Source organism: Triticum urartu, chromosome 1A (assembly GCF_056163025.1).
Source record: "Triticum urartu cultivar PI428250 chromosome 1A, HENAU_Tu73, whole genome shotgun sequence".
Classification (NCBI taxonomy): Eukaryota; Viridiplantae; Streptophyta; class Magnoliopsida; order Poales; family Poaceae; genus Triticum; species Triticum urartu.
Window position 1 is genome coordinate 461,235,825 of NC_141873.1, and position 18,337 is coordinate 461,254,161.

At 42.9% G+C, this 18,337-nt stretch overlaps 1 protein-coding gene across 1 annotated transcript; it reads right to left on the bottom strand.

Moving 5' to 3' along the window:
- Positions 1 to 7,696: 7,696 nt before the first annotated feature.
- LOC125518782 (KH domain-containing protein At1g09660/At1g09670) lies at positions 7,697 to 12,592 on the bottom strand. The gene is made up of 7 exons (XM_048683651.2): positions 11,967 to 12,592; positions 11,443 to 11,528; positions 10,699 to 10,844; positions 9,643 to 9,759; positions 9,423 to 9,539; positions 8,463 to 8,606; positions 7,697 to 8,351 (listed from the first exon to the last, which is right to left on the bottom strand). Exons 1-7 carry the CDS (start codon positions 12,086 to 12,088, stop codon positions 8,193 to 8,195), a joined length of 891 nt encoding a protein of 296 aa, XP_048539608.1. The 5' UTR covers positions 12,089 to 12,592; the 3' UTR covers positions 7,697 to 8,192.
- Positions 12,593 to 18,337: the final 5,745 nt, after the last annotated feature.

Sequence of the window (18,337 nt, forward strand, 5' to 3'; positions counted from 1 at the left end):
CACCACTCTCTTCTAGGCAGGCCCCTGCGATCTTCGGCCATTCTCGTCGTTTATCTCCTGTGGTCGAGGTTTGCCTGTAAGTCTCTATTCTTGCCACCGATCTATCACGCAGTCCTTGACGACGAGAATGGAGCTCGACTTCTGATGTTCTTCCCTCCCAAGATTCCCTGTGGTGAGCAACGCCACTCTTTCCCGATGGAACCAGACAGCAGCCGAGGAGGCACTGCATCGCTCGAACTGCCATGGATGGACTTGCTTTAGTTCCTGGATCTGTCGGCGTGCCTTGCAACCGTCGTTGCCCCTCCAGGAGATCGACGCTAGCGCGGCGACCTACGACTTGGCTTGGAGCCCCTACGGCTAGCTGCTCGCCATGGCCGCCTCCGGCCGCCGCAAGGAGCTCCTGTGCCAGATCCAACACCACGCAGGTTGCTCCCAAGCCTCCAACCTCCGTCCGCCTCGAAGGACTGCGGCATGGTGCTCATCCTTAGGTTCTCCCCCTGCTCTCTCCCTCCCTTCCATCTTTCTTCTGCTTTTTGTGCTCCCAATTGGTGTGTGCTTGCTGGTCTATGGCCATGGCCGGTCCTTGTGTGCGCACTATGCGATGGACCGCAGCGTGGTGCTCATTCCCTTGGGTTATTCTCCCCCTGCTTGCTCCCTCCTTTCCATCTTTCTTCTTCTGTTTTTTGTGCTCCCCATTGGTACGCACTCTGTGCTTGCTGTGCTTCCAGTTCATAGTAGTTCAGTAGTCTTTACACAGGTTTCTTCAGATTTCCAACGTGAACGAATTTATTTTTATGCCAAATACCAGCTATGTTAGGCTATGAGGATGGGCCAACTCATATAATAACATAATGGCAAATCCAGATTTGTTGTCATGGCTATATCATGCGAATTGTATGCTTTCTATCATGGCAATTCACCAATACCTTTTCCTTTTTGTTGCGCTACACTGTGAGGTATCTAATATTTTATATCAGTATGCAAGTTAGGTACTGTTTGGTATTGCTTCGCTCCACAACTCCGCTCCCGGAGTTGGCGAAGCTGCAGTTCAAAATGGCGGAGTTATAGTTTCCCCGCTCTGTAGATTCCGGGAGTGGGTGATTATTGAACAGGGCCTTAGTCTAGTTGGCAAATTCACATTAGGTGTGTAGATAGTGTGGACAAACTGCCATGGCAAATTCACATCAAGCATTAAGATAGTTTTTAGTTGGCAGTAAACTGCCATGGCACTTTTTTATAGTCTCCATCTACTAATACAAGGCCAGTTCACATTTTTATGTCTAATTTGACCATTAATTTTACCAACAAAATTTGAGTTATATGCCATAAGAAGTACGTTACTAGATGCGCATATGAAAGAACCTTTTGATAATGGGTATATTTAGATTTGTCTAGATATGTGGAACGGAGGGAGTATATGACAGACAACCCATATTTTCTTGACCAAAATTATCAGTCAAAGTTTGAAACAAAAAATGAAGTGGTCTTGTATATTAAAATGGAGGGAGTCTAATTTTGCCATGTTACATGGTTGCAATTGGTGAAGGCACTTTCCACACCAATTTTTACAATCAGTAAACTGCCATGGCAATTAGTCTTTCTTTTTGCAATGACATCTTACATATTTTTGCCATTTTATACTGTTGGTGATCGTTGTTGTGAATGCAATTTTCACCCTTCACAGTCCGTAAAATTGCCATGGGCCTTGTATATAAAAATGGATGGAGTATAATTTTGCCATGTTACACAGTTGCAATTGGTGAAGGCACTTTCCACACCAGTTCTTACAAACTTTCATGGCATTAGTCTTTCTTTTCGCAGTGACACCTTACATATTTTTGCCATTTTATATAGTTGTTGATCGGTGTTGTGAATGCAATTTTCACCCTTCACAGTTCATAAAATTTCCATGGGCAATTTAGTATGCTTTTTTGCCAAGAGTCCATGACACCTTATATATTCTTTTTGCACGGATTTTTCATAAAATGTGTATCCAACACATGGCAATTTTTGGAAAATGTTTGTTTTTGATCATTAGCATTTTCTTAAAAGAACAAATGTTCTATGCAACATGGCAAGTTTGAAATATGTTTTTCAAATGGTCACAATCTGTTCTTTTTGTTATTATTATTTAATAGATGTCAATTATTAGTATTAAGAGATGGCCCTTTTATTATTAAGAAATGGCCTTTTATTATTAGGAGATGGCATTTTTGTTTATTAAGAGATGCATTATTTATTTATTAAGAGATGCATTTTTTATTTATTAGGAGATTCCATTTTATATTAAGGTATGACAATTTTCTATTAAGAGAAAACATTTTTTGTTTATTAAGAGATGCCATTTTTTTATGAAGAGATCGACATTTTTATATTAAGATGTGACATTCTTATATTAAGATGTGACATTTTTATGATTAAGAGATGGCATTTTTCTTCTTCTTTGTTACATTTTTTGGAAAGGGGCGCTTTATTACTTAAAAGTTTTAAGCATTACATCCGGCCTCTGCATAACTAAGATGCATAAATAAGATGCACACAACCAAAAATATATAGACGTTCAGAGCAACATGGCAACTCAAATTATAGGACCACGGCAAGTGTAAATATATTTTTTGTATATCCATGGTGAATATATGATATTAGAGGACGGCATGTTTCAGAAGTTCAGAGCATGGATTTTTTAAAATATTTATTTTAAAAAAACTAGTCAAAAGATTTACTATTTTCATTGAATACAGAAGTATTAGACATTGTGGCCACAAGCCAGATTACAAAACATCACACTCGCGGCATTAGAATACGCAAATACTTCGCTCCAGCAAGTCCTCATAGACTACATTTCTCTATGAGATAAACACACCATTGGTCATTGAACTCTCATGCGATAAGCACATTGGTCATTCTTCTCTCAAAATGTGATGAACCGGTCACAACGCTCAATTTTATGAGCAAACTGGTCATTCTGCTGTTTCCGGCCGTAACGGGCGCTGAGGTGGCATGCTGACTCGGCATTGGACCCATGCCCACAGCACATGCACATACCAGAGGTCGGGATTTTATGCAAGAAGGGCCCTGGGAAGATGTGGAGCATAGTTTGGACACTGGGAGGATTTTTTGCTCCTTGTTCTTGACAGGAACTCGACGCGAAGCTATCGAGCCATGGGCTCTCGTCGGGATCCAGGAACACTGCCGCCGACCGCCGCCGCGCCATGGCCGTCACTGAGGCCGCTCGCGCTGAGATGCAGCACGCCATGCCATGCCCCGACGCCACTACCGTAACACACGATCTGCAGCACTACTACCATCGCCATCATGCGCCGCCTGCGCCTTTGCTACCACCGTCGACGAGCGCGACGGCGAACCCATTGCGTCTTTCGCTCAGTGACCGGTCCTGGTGTGGCGTGGTGTTCCCTCAATTGGGGTGGAGGTTCCTTCATCCGCTAGCCCGCTGTAACACGCGAAAATATCTTGTGGAGCTGAGGCTCATGGACACCCCCTTATCTAGCCATCTAATTCTGCATCGTGATTCTTGCAAGTATTTTTCTCTTTTTTGTTTCTCTCATATAATTTAACATATGAACTTCAAACTTTTCAGCACAACAAAACATTCTTACTAGAATATGATTTTTTTCGTGCATCATAAATACTAAAAATAAGATTTTTTTAATTAAACAAATCTCATTTTCTATATTTTCTTGGACAAAAAAATTTGAAAGTTTTATCCCACATTGTTCTAAGAATGTTTTGTTGTCCTGGAAAGTCTCAAGTTCATTTGTTGTTTTATTTTGAAGAAACAAAAAAAGAAAGTTTTCATGTAGTAAGTTAGTTGTGTAGCATGGATCTCAAAGCAACATTAGATGGTTAGGATAGGAGGTGTCCAGGAGCCCGTGCTCTAAAAATCCTCGTCCAGAAACGAAAATATCCGCTGCATTTCTTACTGTTCGTGAGGACGTACTACGCTCAGATGCAGCCGTGGGACGCGATGTAGCTTTGGCCAGCTCACCTCGCCCGGAGCACCGCCTCGTGTTGCTTGCGTCGGACCACCGGCCGGCTCCCGGCCGATGACGTCCGACCTCGACGCCAGGTAAGATACATGATAATTCCTCTCACCAGAAGGTCAATCACATCCTCTCACATCTCTCCCCTTCTTGATTGTGGCCGAGCCGGTCCCCTTCTCCATCTCCAGCATGGTAGCAATCGCGTCGTTACCAATACCGTGGTCGACCAGCGCATGAGCGTCTCCCCCATGACATCTCATCGAATAACCAAAACATCGCCGCCTAGGCAGCTACACCCACGCTCGCGGAGTCCACGGTGCTCGTGGTCGGCATCCAGTGTGCACCGTCGCCCGCGTCCTTTGTCGCACGCGAGGATAACAACCACTTTGTGTGCCCCGCCATCTTGTCCAAGGCTTCATCAAGAATCCCTATAAGTTTCTGCCATAGGAATCGAACCCGGAGTCCATGTAGCACCTGCGCCAAACTCTTCTTCTCCCCCTCCGGCGAAAGATTGCCGCGTATCAATCTACCCCTGGAGACCCCAGCTTCTTATTCTCAGCTTGGTAGCCCCCATGAGAATCGTCTGTAGATTATGGTGACATTCCATCCAAGGCTGCTCCGGCCGCCGCCTCTGGCAGCCGTGGCCTCGCCTCCGACATCTCCGTCCGCTCACGCATGATCTAGGTGAGCCTTCAGTGATGGTGCACCTCTTCTCGCTCTCTTCTGTCCTCTCTAGCCCCTAGTGCCGCTGCAGCCACCGCTGGAGCTCACTGCCTGGGGCCAACCCGCACACACCCACCACCCCAAGCCGGTGCGACCTCACTCCCGCATAGCCCCTGTGCCAATCTCACCTCCCGTAGCTCCTTTCTGCGCCTACATTTGTGTCGCCGCCGTTTCGCGCCCGTAATCGGCGTTTAAGTTGCTCGTGCATGGTCCATAAGAGGCTGACAGGTGGTCCCAATTTAGTATGAAATTGGTGCATCCATGACATGTTCTCAGTTAATATTTCTAGGGTCTTTCTTGCAAAGAATCCCACCCTCTGATATGTGCACGTGCCGCAGTTGTGGGCCCGATGCCAAGTTAGCACGCCACCTCAGCGTCCGTTACGGCTGGAAACGGCAGAGTGACCAGTTTGCTCATAAAATTGAGTGTTGTGACCGGTTCATCACATTTTGAGAGAAGAGTAACCAATGTGCTCATCTCGTAAGGGTTCAATGACCAATGATGCGTTTATCTCTTTCTCTATTACTCTGACCGGCACTGCAAAGTCGCGGAAGACCCTGGCATTTATTTTTTACAAATAAGCACCGGTGCTTAAATAAACATTGATTTATTAATCTAAGCATCTTTCCTAAGCATCTTGCATTGTATAAGACTGGTTGTTGTTGGGTCTGGAAGATCATACCCAATAGTTAGTTAGTCAAATTTTTTACCGTGACCCAGCATGATTACTCACGTGCACGTGTCACAGTATGATTGGGCAAAAGACCGACTGTCCTCAAATGAAAAACAGCCGACTGTTGAATAGACAGTCGAGAAGAACATATTTGAATTTTGAAACCAAACAAAACTGGACCCAATAGAACAAGTTACTCCAACTCCCGAGGAACATCACAGCATGATGAAGATAAGCAGGTTTTATACGGCCCTGATTACTGTATTTCGCACTACTACTAGGCCAAATGCTACTCCATTTCGGGACTCCTGTTACTCCAACCAAGTAGCGTGCCCGGCTTCTGCAAGGGAGTGGCAATGATGACGGCGCGCATTTGGCTTAATTCAGTGCTTGTAGTCGTCGCTAGTAGTTTATAGATTTAGATATAATTTTTATTATTTATGATGTTTGTTGTACTATCATGATTGAAAATAAATAGATCGAAAATTTTCTCGTAAAAAAACACCGAAGGATCCCGGCGACAGATTCAGCCCGTCTAACCAGTCTTGATTCGTCCCTCAAACCATGTGCTACGACCCCAAATAATGAAGTTAAAATACTCTGCGTGCAGGATCATGGTCCCAGATCTTCAACAGCAAGTGTAATTGTTTAGCATGCCAATGCCCACTTTTATATGTCTTTGTAGTAGTATTCGTGTAACTGTCGACCTGTCTGACTCTGCTGTTATATGTAGTGGTACTCGAATCCAATGCTCGCTTGGAAAATGCAACTTGACCTCTATGCATCCTTGCTAAGCAAGGCTCAATGATTCTCTGTCATGATAGAAGGAAAATTTAATCACTTGTGCTGTCAATCCCTCCCATTACGTCCGCATGTCATGATATAAGCTTAATCTGAATTCAGCAGTCTCTGAGTACTTATTAAGAAACAAGGCACGTAACTGGATATTCAATTCGGTGACCAGACTCATCTGCACCCGGCGAAAAAAAAATTGAATTTTTTTAGGTGCAAGATGTTCTGATGCGTGATGTTCGTGCCTAATTTCAGCTTTTTCAGACATCTGAGGAGCTCATGGCAAAAAAGATAAAATCAATCAAAATAGTACATGAACAGCAAACTCTCTTACAACCACAAAATTTGTCCTTTTTTACTAAGAGCTACTGAAATGTCCAAACTCCACTAAGTTTGTCATGAACTTCAGGCACATGAGCATCTAGCATCACAAAAAAATTCAGATTCTTTTTTTCAATTTTAAACGAATTTACTGTTTGTAACTTCCTGATTAAGACTAGAAGCTCCATTGGAGAGCTTAGTGCAAAGTGGTGTGTTTTGCCTTAGATGAAGGGAATCCAAAGACTTAGGAATAGACCAAGCATAATGATGCCATGAATTTTGGAGCTCCTTCCAAAAATATGACCTGCAAATGGAGTCAAGGCGCGTGCATTGCTGTCTAGAACACCTGGAAGTGACATAATTCATATACACACTGAACAAGTCTTTCATAGCTTACGATGACTTATTATCTGCCGTTTCTTTAGCATTTTTTCATAAGAAATCTAATAGCCACTCCCACATGTATGAACTAAATTTCTCGATTTCATGTGTTCCCGAGCATTTGTCGGTAAAAGGACGGGTCTGTCACGGGTCCGTGAAATGATGGTAGAGTCATCATGGATCCGTGGAGGAGCAACTTCGTCGTAGGGCACATACCACTATCACAGATTCATAGTTCAGTTCATTAGACATGCCAATAAAGGCATGCACAACGAAATCGCGTACGGCGATCATCATGATGCTACAAGGGCAGAGAGACATACTTACTACTCCTTCCTAAATAGTATTCCCTCTGTAAACTAATATAAAAGCGTTTAGATTACTAAAATAGTGATCTAAATGCTTTTATATTAGTTTATGGAGTGAGTATAAGCTTTTTAGATATTTCAATATAAACAACATACGGTGCAAAATGAGTAAATCTACTCTCTGAAATGCGTCTATGATCCTGTTTGGTTCAGCTTTTATCGATGGATTCCGCTGTCGTGCAGCAGAATCTGAACCAAAAGGCGAACCCAGCAGAATCCGATTCTAAAAATCCGCTGCCAAAATCTGAACCAAAAGCGAAAGCAGCCCAAGACGTGCTTTCCAAAATCTGATTCCGCCGCGGACCAAAATCTGAAAAAGCTATATCAGTTGGTTTGCCAAATATCCTACATCTTTTTCACATCAGATTTTCCACAGCTGCTTTTAGAAATTCACAGCCGAACCAAACAGGACCTAGATACATCCGTATGCAGTACATATTGGAATCTCTAGAATGGCCTATATTTAGAAACGGAGGGAGTACAAGGCAAGCGAGTCATCTTCATGACGTTGCTTGCGGTTCATAACATTGGACCAACAATGTCTGTTCACAAGAACATCAACCCCCCTCGGACATGTTACAACTGACAAAAACCCGGATTATTGTCCACAACTATTTTACTTTGAGCCACAGATCAATCACGGTTAACTAATCCAAACCGATAAAGTTAATATTTGGGAGTCAGATAGATACACAGAGAATAATCAATAAGACCAAACAGCAAGCCCCGATTCCTCGAGCAGACCGAACGAAACGAATTTCTTCCATAGCGACCATTCATCCAAAGATGTATCTCAGCTCGTATCACAGATGCGACGAGCCTCAAGGCCGGTCCCCCATATGCATCATGAATCATTTCCAGCAGTAGAACAGGTTTGCGCGCGATCTGTTCAAATCATAGTCACCTCAGGCAAATCAGTATTCAGAAGCACGATCACCGGCCCGTTTTCGCGCGTTTCATCCCGGTGGAGTTGAACGGTGATACACTGGGACTGAGATGGGGGCTTGGGCTTGGGCTTTCCTCCCTTAGAGTGCCATTCAGTATTGCCAATTCTCTCAGCTGTTGCTTCTTGAAGTAATCCATGGATTCATCCTGGTGATACGCAATACCGTTAGCAAGACAGGTAAAGCCGACTCAATTCAAAGAAAAAATGAGGTCATGGAAATGTGGGAACTGCGACAGATAAGATGGTAAGCGACATACTACTGGTTTGAGAAGATCTTCCAGTATGACCACAGCCTGGTTTAGTCGCGCATCAACGATATCCGCCGGGAACTCAGCTTCGATAAGCACATGCAGTGGTTCGTTTAAGTGCTCATAGCCAGGCTTATCTCTAAGCTTGTTTTCCTATTCAATAAAAAAAATCAGCTTTCAGAACCTCTCCAACAATATTTTTGGTAGTCACTGGATGAGAGGAATTGTTAAACACAAGAGTTAATTCTATTAAGCATGCTTACAAAAATATACTCCCTCTGTAAAGAAATATAAGAGCGTTTTCAAAAGGGATGCCACTGAAATAAGTTGTGAAAAACAATCAACACACCATACTATCTAGGCAACAACATGAGAATATAGGCAAGATGAATATAATGAACACACCACATTTTAACTGACAGCTCTACTAAAATATCAAATGTTACGGGGTGAGATACAAATGGTGAGCAAACATAGTATACGGAGCCTAGAAGGGTTGTTTAGACTTTCTGCACTGTTTGTGGGTAAATTACTTGTAGAATTTTCATCTTAACAAGCCATGGCTTGAAGTTTATGACGCTAGAACATAACAAATACCTGAGCAGAACTGGAACCGTTCTTTTACTTCAATCAATACATATGCTGCCCATTACTAGCTCAACATCTATCAGCCTTTTACTGTGTAAGGCATATTGTACTTATAAAAACATGGGAGTTTGCCGGCCAAAAAAAAACATGGGAGTTTTACATCAATCAGAAGAATTCAGGATCAACCTTCAGTTTTACTTGCATATCCAATTTAATTAACAAATAACAACCATACATACTATATCTATATTTTAACGTGCAAAATAAGCACTGTAACGGAACACGGTCTTAAAATGTTTCTAGAAAAAAGGTGGTGCTAGAACATTCTAAGAGTGTGAGTAAGCAACAATGAAATGGTGGTTCTAATCTGTGTTTAATTACCTTCACAGTATCTTTCACTGAACCACGTCCACGAATATAGACTCTACATTGTGTTGTAGCTTCAACTCTTTTCAGGGAGTTTCCTCGTGGCCCCAACAAACGGCCAACAAAGTTGAACTAATCATAACAAAAGATTGCAGATGATTTGAATTTAGTAAATCTCATAATCGAGTTAAATAGTTTATCAAAACAGCTTGAGGTGAAAGTATGTCGTACATACATTTGGATACTTTTCTGCTGGAACATCCATCCTGACAAGTTTCTTCACAACAGGGCCGCCAACAACTCCAGGACCACCATTCCAGCCCATGGATGGTGAATGGTGTATCCCCATATGCTGAAGAAAGGCATTTTAATATAATCAATGAAAAGAAATAATATGTAAGTGTTTCTATTTGGCATTGAAGATGGCCAGTGTTGCACATTAATTATTACTCCCTCCGTCCCAAAATAAGTGACTCAACTTTGTACTAACTTTAGTACAAAGTTAAGTCACTTATTTTGGGACGGAGGGACTACATGATAAGAAGTTGTACAAGTCTCTTAGTTGTAATATCAGGAAAACGATATGAATAAAGAGTCCATATATCCGCATCACTTCCTTAACAAAACCCAGGTTGATTCTCTACTGTATTGTCGAATTACGATTTTCATGGGTGGATGAAATTGCTCACAGGTCGTAAAGATCGGTTACAAGAACGACTGGCCGAGGTTTACCTGGTGTCAAGCTTCTATCATTTACATATAATTATCCTCATGGGTAGAACCAGTGATTCCTAATCATTAATCTCGCAGGAATAATTTTGAGATCCAAGGCTTGGATGAAAATCACCATTGAACTAGCAAGAACGTTGTCATTTTCTCAAAAGGAAAAAGCCAAAACATGCCATTCTTGAATTATTCAAAGCTATTAACATCTGTACTGTAACAGTGGCTGTAACTTGATTGGTGCTTTTGAAACCATTCCTATTAGTATGACAATGTATAGCTTTCCTTTTTTCCGTTTCATGTTAATGAACTGGACAGCTGACTGATACTCGGTCTTAAAAGTGGTTCATTGGTTCCTGCGAATTTCTAAACAGCTTCAAGGATAACATGAACTAGTTGGCAGCACTCGTAGAGATTTGCATATTTGAAATAGCCATATTAGAATAAGAAAAAAAAGTAGAGAAAGTAGATGTAATCATGCCAGCATTTCTCTAACAGCTATATAGAACGTTAAGGCAGTTAGGACTTGTAAAACCAATAATCAGAAGATTGTATGAATTTGCACAACCTCTGCATGCATTCCAGTCCATCCCTCCATATCCATTGGTTGACCGTTCATAGGGTGGCCAGCTAATCTTAATGGGCTACCATAATCGAATCTCTCAGGTTCAACAAAATTTGGGTTAGGTGGCAAAGAAGATGCCCGCAGAATTTCTGCATTGAAGAAAACAAGCCAGTACGAAATCCGTTAGTTCTATTTGTGTCACTTTAAATCAGGGAGAAAATGTCCATGCTATGTTTGTATCTATAACCTGGAACTACAACTGGATGTTAGAATTTAGAAATCGCCACTCAAGTAATATAATGGTTAAATTATGATAAAGAAGTGAAAAGTAAGCATGTTAACTGTAAGACATGACTGAGGAACTTAAGGGTGTTAGACTGTCTGGTATTCTTGTTTCGTCAATGAGTTAGTTCTGCATGTTAGACAATCTCTGGCAGCAATTTATGTGATTTACATGAATGCCATCATTTGGGATTCCGAAGTAACGGTATGGTGGAACAAGACTGATAACACATTCTGAAAAGAAATCCTCATGAGCAGCTTTTCATATAAAGAGAACGGACATGATTGTTCAAAGAAGAATAGCAATTTCTTCTGACAAACAGCGAGGATGGCTAAGAATAGCAACTGGGTGAATGTAAACACTCTAATAGCAACTAGAATCTACGGTTACTGGGAACTACATAAACAAATACAGTAGCTTCCATGTAATTTGAAAAAGAAAAAGAGAGAGAGAAGGGAACAGACCTTGGTTTAAAAGCCTGTTACAAAATGGAAGAACTTGCAGGAAGGGAACTAGTTTCTGCCTCTCAGCAAGTAACTCAGCAATATACCTGCAAAGCAAACCATCTCATTAGTAAGATCAACTGCAAGTACCACAGGCACATATTTACTTAAGAGCAGAAAATAAAAGTAGCACCAATAATTAGCGACCTAATCAAAAGTCAAAACAACGAGCACCCTGCAAATGAACTTCACACTACCAGAGGCCAATCGAGGACATCATGCTCATTTATTCGTAACAGCAAGCACAAATCTACCATCAGCAGGCAATATCCCCAAATCCTCAACTTGGGAGATCACTACAGCGTGGGGACATCATTTGACCATCACCAAAATCACACCGGGACGGTGAAGATTAGGCACAAATCTCGCACGACCAGAGTCAAATCTCACGCCCACGACGAGTTTTTCAAGCTAGTAGAATCGTCGCGAAGATAAAAACGAAAACTTCACGGCAGTTCACAAGAGGATGAGGATGGGGCACAGACCTCTCCCTCTCGGAGGCAGACGACCTCATGGGGTTGTGGTGGTGAGGGGAAGAATGGACGCCGGACGGCGAGTACTGGAAGAAAGGGGGCGGCGGGATCCTCTCATCCATGGCTCCCAGCATGAACAAGAAACCAAAGAAGAGCCCTGCAAGATTTCGTTGCAATCTCTGGGCAAGCCAGGGAGCCCAGGGAGCCAAGAAATCTGGAGAAGGGAGGAAGAGGAGCAGCTGGCGGCTATCAAGGCAAATGAATGTGGTGGAGGCCCTATATGGGATCCAATGAAATCTAGAAAAGACAGGAAGGTGCCAAGAACCGAGAAATAAGTGCAGGGATGGGTGGGGATTTGATGATTATATATGCTATGGATTAAACAAAAAGGGGAGGTGATAGCTGGGTTCGCGTCAATCAATTATCGGAGCCCAGGCTGTGCGGGGCTGGCAGCGGCAGCAGCAGCAGCGCTTTGTGCCTGCCCGCTCCTGCTGTTCTTGCTCGCTGTTCCTCCTCCCTGTACTGCAGCGTCGCACGCACCCTGTGGAGAGGGGTTGTGGGCGACCGGTGAGAGGGGGGAAGAGACAAGCCGAGGGCCTTGGATGCTCGCTCGCTGCTCTATGCAGCTGTGTGTCTCTCACCGGCTTCTGAACTTCGGGCTATTCGAGAAGAGAATTCCTTATCTGGCCCTTTCTTAAATTTTGATTTCTTTTTTGACCCAAAAAACATCCTTTTTTCTTTTTTAACACTTAAATTTATTTTGTTTCCTATGTGCCACTTTCGTTAGTTTTGACAAGTAACAGTATTAAGTTTAACCTAGAAAGACGGTTTTACCCTTTGTGTGGAATGTGACCTGATTATTTACATGCAAACGTAGAGGTAATGTAATATTTTTTGTTCGCCCAAAAAAAGGTGATATATTTTGCTGTAGTTCAATAATAAAAAATAGTACTATATATATATATATATATAATAGTACTCGCTGTAGAAAAAAGAATAGTTACTACCCATGTGTACACGATTGTCATCGTCACATCGTCACGACAACTCATGGGCGTGTCTGGCCGTGGCGGTGTACTGCCTGAGCGTGCCGGCGAGCATGAGCATGGCGAAGATCTGGTGGCTGTACTAGTCGATGTAACTTGTAGGTCGAACTGTTCGAAGTAACGTTTTTATTTCTCTTTCAGGTCAGGAAAAAAAAAGAAAAATGTGCATGAGACATGCACGAAAACACGTGTGCAATCAGATCACAAGGATCTCCTAGCTGTATTCGATTCTGTATACATTACGTATCTATGCAGGATTTTAATTGTTCTCTGTCCAGTATGCCGTCCCTATACTAATTGCTAAAACTCCAAAGCCTTCACAAACATCGCGGAATCCCAGCGCGTGACGTAGAACCCAGCACCGCTGGTGTACACGAGCTCATGGCAGCAGCGTACACGAGCCCATGGCTGCCTCCAGCAACACAGGAGCGGCGCTACCTCTCTTTCCATTTTTGTTGACAAACTACTATTAAGGGCAAAATTGTCTTTGCACGTGCCAGTTAACATTACTGGATGGAAAAATGTATGAAAGTGTCAAATAGGGAACAGAATTTAAGCCAAGGTCCAAATAAGGAAGATTTTGTTTTATAGGGCCAAATAGGGAACCATATTTTAAGAAAGGGCCAAATAAGGAATTCTCTCCTATTCGAGTTTTTCTTTTTCTTTTGGCAGATATTGTCACTTCCATCGATTACTCCTTGATCTAAACGCTTTTATATTTTTTACGAAGGGAGTATATTTGAAAAAGAAGATGATTGCGTGTCTCCTTGACTCCTTGCTTCAGAGTCAACGATACGGAACCATTTCATTTTGACATCTTGATCGGACGGCTATTATCGCTGAGTCGAAAAAAGAATTGACTATTTTTGGTCAAGGCTCATTTATCCGTCCGGTCAACGGCTTTTGATATTTCAAAATCTCAAATCCATGCAAAATCATGCACGTAGATCATTTAACGATACATATAGAACAAATCAATGAAAATAACACAAAACAATTCAACAATAAATAATTCAAACCAAAAAAGTACTATATAATTTATAAACATTATTCAAAGTATATAATTCAACCAAAAAGTTCATAGGACATCACGAATCTAATGTTCACTAGCATGAACCCACATATACTCCACAAGACCATTGAGTCAAAGGATTGAACGATATGAATCACTCAATTCCAACATCATGAATCGTGCAATGCAAAAGGATGTGAATATCTTGATCGGACCACTATCATCGCGGAGCTAGAAATAACTATTTCTAATTCAACTGAGTAATAGTCACTCTCGAACGTAAAAACATACTTTAAGCTGAGGAATGGCATAAAAACTAGAGACTAAAACACCATTTTTAAGAAAGGCTTTATGTTTTTCTGGCCAACCTGCTAGGGTTCGAGCCTCATTTCTACCTTAAATTTGGTTGGCCAACCTGCTAGGGTTCAAGCCTCATTTTTATATTAAATATGGTGCCTAGTTCCTCCTAGGATCAAATTGTTTTCTTAATATACAATTTTTAGCTGACAGTCTAGCAACAAAGATATTTAAACCAATTAACTTGACGTGAGTGGGCACTCGAAATGCAACAAATCAACGTGGCTTATCACCCACGACATGGCGCAGAGATGGACCTAGAATAAAAATGATAGGGGTACACCACCATCGAGAATTTGCATCAACGAACTTAAGCATCGGGCGTCATATACATATCAAGAATAGGTTATGTCAAGAGGAAATTAGAAGGTACCTAGTGTCCTGTGCACCTGCAGGTTTACTATAGGACCGCCCCTAACAAAGTGTTGATAATGATCGCCTCAAGCATTGAGGCTGGCCTAATTGCCAGCCTAATTGCATGGTTTGTTCTCTGTGGAGGGTACTGCCAGAATCTGTGGTGCATCATTGTTATCTAATGCTAAAAGGACCTAGATTTCATACAAAGAGGGTGAATGTGTGATTTAAGAAATCTTACAATTTTGGCTCAATCGTAATGTGGAAATTTACTAGGCGAATCTTATCTAGCCCAAATCATAAATATGCTAGGATCAACTAAGTGCACCAATAATACATGTTGAACAACATGCAAAATTAAAGGAAAACTAGCTAGCAATTCAAACTCTGCACCAGACATATCATAATAGCAAATGTGAATTGTGGAATGTAATGTGAACGAGAGATAACTAATGTATTTTCCGAGTTCTTTTGCATCGAACTAAGACTTTATTTCAAGATCATTCGGTTACAGTCTGCGCACAGGCTTACAAGAAGAAAATCGGGGCTCTGCTCTAGCCAGCACTCCGTGCCCTCGGCCGAGCAAGCACGTTACGCACACAAGTGAGCCGGAGTATTGAACTCCCTACTGACATGGTGAACCAAAAAAGAAACAAAATTTGAGGACTATATCATCTAGTTCGTGTAAGATAGGCACTGCAACCGATTGAGAGTTGCCTCGCGAGTTCCATTGGGTGACCAGCTCCATGCTATCAACCTCCATGATCACATGTGACATCCCGCGAAGCTGAGCAAAGATCACACCCTCCCGGAAGGCTAGAAGTTCGGCGATGAAATGATCTGAAATGCCGACTAGCAGCTTGCACCAAGCCCCAATGAAGGATAAATGGGACCAGGAAATACCACCAGCTCTGCCTGTTAGTGCATCCGGGAATATCGATCCATCGGTGTTGATGGTAATCCACCCCGCGTCGAGGGGTTTCTATCCCTGTCCCGCCTGCACCCTAGTGCGACGAACAGGTAAATCCAGCAAAGATAGAGTTTCATGGATCCATTTAACCGCCTGAACTGGATCATATCCATCTTGTTCATGAGTCCACTTGTTTCTGGAAGTCCATATTGCGTGCATTATTGTGATGATCTTGCATTTGGTGTCGTCTGCGAACATGGGATCCAACACAATATCACGCGCCCACGTTAGTGGATGCAGCCTAGGTAGTTGAAGGTCGAACCGACCCTTGGCCGCTATCCAGAACTGCTTTGCATGCGAGCATGAAATAAGCGCATGCATTAAATCTTCATCCATTGACTGACAAATGTCACAACGTCCAAGTGGTTTGATATGTCGATGCTTCAAGGTCGAGGAGTCTGGCAAGATACCGGCGGAGAACTCTCCACCAGAAAACCCTAACTTTCGGCACCACATGTATTTTCCAAAGTGCTGACCACAACTGTTTATTCGCTGATGAAGTATCTGTAGTCGTCCTTCCTCTAGAGAGCTAAGCTCGTTGCGAGTCATTAGAGAGCGATGCGTTGATTTGACAGTGTACTTGCCTGACTTTTCGAGTGCCCACACCAAAGTGTCTTCCCCTCCAGCTCGATTCAAAGGTATGTTCAGAATTGCCTCAGCATCCGGGAGGAGTAAATTTTGGCGAACAAGATCAACATTCCGGTTTCCAGTGTAATCATCAATCAACTTCGATACGTACTCGAGAGGGGCAGCCCCTAATCGGCCGACTGGTTTCATAGAGACAGTATTGGGGATCCAAGGGTCGTTCCAAATAGAGATAGAGGAAACATCACCTACCCGATGGATCAGCCCTGCCTCCACAGCCTTCCTTCCCGCAATGATCGCTCTCCAGGTCGAAGAAGCACTCTTAGGAATCGAAGCTTGGAGAAAGTTTGTGTTAGGGAAGTATTTACCTTTCAACACCCTTGCACAAAGTGAATTTGGGTTCGTTGGGAGTCGCCAGCCTTGCTTGCCGAGCATAGCGAGATTAAAAACTTGAGGGTCCCGAAAACCCAAGCCACCCTTGATCTTAGGTTATGTCAATTTATCCCAAGCTAGCCACTGTAGGGATCTCTTATCCAAAGAGCTTCCCCACCAGTACTTTGCCATTGGCGAGGTGATAGTCTTGCACACTTTCTTTGTCAGCTGAAAACAACTCATACTGTAGGTTGGGATTGCCTGAGCAATAGATTTTAGAAGCACTTCCCTCCCCGCACAAGCAAGGTTTCGTTCTGACCAGCCACAAATCTTGTTGCAGATACGATCACTAATGTGGCTGAAAGTACCACTTGTGATTCGTCCAATGGCCGTGGGCAATCCCAAATATCATTCGTAGAACGCCTCAACTGAAATACCGAGAGATTGTTTGAGAGTCTCTCGAAGGGACTGCTCTGTATTGCCACTGAAGAAGATGGAGCTCTCGTCCCGGTTCACTGCCTGACCCGAACAAGTAGCATATATATGAAGAATCTTATTGAGCCATTATGCACTTTGGGTGTTAGCTTTGAGGAAAATGAGACTGTCGTCAGCAAATAAGAGATGACTAACCCATGGTGCTTGAAAGCTCACACGGATCCCCCTGTCAATACGCACACCGCCAAAATTATTGAGCATTGAGGTGAGTCCTTGGGCGCATATTAGAAAGGGATATGGAGATACTGGGAAGACTTGGCGTAGTCCTTTGAACGGGCTGAAATACGGTAGCAACTCTCTGTTAACCTTGATGGTGAATATAATCGATGTCACACACTTCATAATTAGGCTGGTAAAACGATCACCGAAGCCTAGTTTAGCCAACATAGCTTCGAGATAATGCAATTCCACACGATCGTACGCTTTGAGCATATCAAGCTTGATAGCGCAGCTGTAGTTCTTGCCCTTCTTCCTTCTCCTAATAGCATGGATACACTCATAGGCCACTAGAACGTTGTCCGTGATTAAGCGGCCTGGAACAAAAGCGCTTTGTTCTTACCCAATGACCTCGTCGAGGATAAGACGAGCGCGGTTGGCCACTGTCGACGGCGATTTTGTACAAAACTGGGCACAAAGCGATTAGCCTGTACCGTGAGATTCTCTGTGGGTGATGGACTTAGGGATAAAAGTTATTGCCGTATCATTCAGTCCCAAAGGTAGCTCCCCACCATTCAAAAAACTCAGTATTGCCAAAGTGATATCCTCCCCCACGACATCCCAGTGTCGTTGGTAAAAAGTCACGGTGAATCCATCTACGCCGGGCGCTTTGGATGGCGCCATATCGAACAATGCAGTTTTTACCTCGACCGCCGTGTACTCCCTCTTGAGTGTATAATTCATGTCAGCGGTTACCCATTGTTGAAAGCATTGCAGCAGCCCCTCCATCAGACTGTAGCCTTGTGATTGGTACATTGCACGGTAGAAGTTAGTGACTTCCTCTTTTACCTCAACTGGATCACTACTCGCATGGCCGTCAGCCAGCTCCAATGAGGTGATACGGTTGGTGTAAGTGCATCTAGTGACCCATAGTGATTTTGGTGTATTGAAGACTTATAGGTTAAGGGACTAATGCGTTTGTGAGTGTACACAGATCTATAAGTCTATGAGGAGTTTGGTATCTATAGAGAAAGTC

Bases quoted from the DNA above. Each gene is read 5' to 3' on its own strand.
- LOC125518782 (XM_048683651.2), bottom strand. From the start codon at position 12,088: ATGCTGGGAGCCATGGATGAGAGGATCCCGCCGCCCCCTTTCTTCCAG. The intron at 11,529-11,966 runs GTCTGTGCCCCA...TTTGCTTTGCAG, and splicing joins TCTGCCTCCGAGAGGGAGAG to GTATATTGCTGAGTTACTTG. The intron at 9,760-10,698 runs GTTGTGCAAATT...GCCTTTCTTCAG, and splicing joins GGACTGGAATGCATGCAGAG to CATATGGGGATACACCATTC.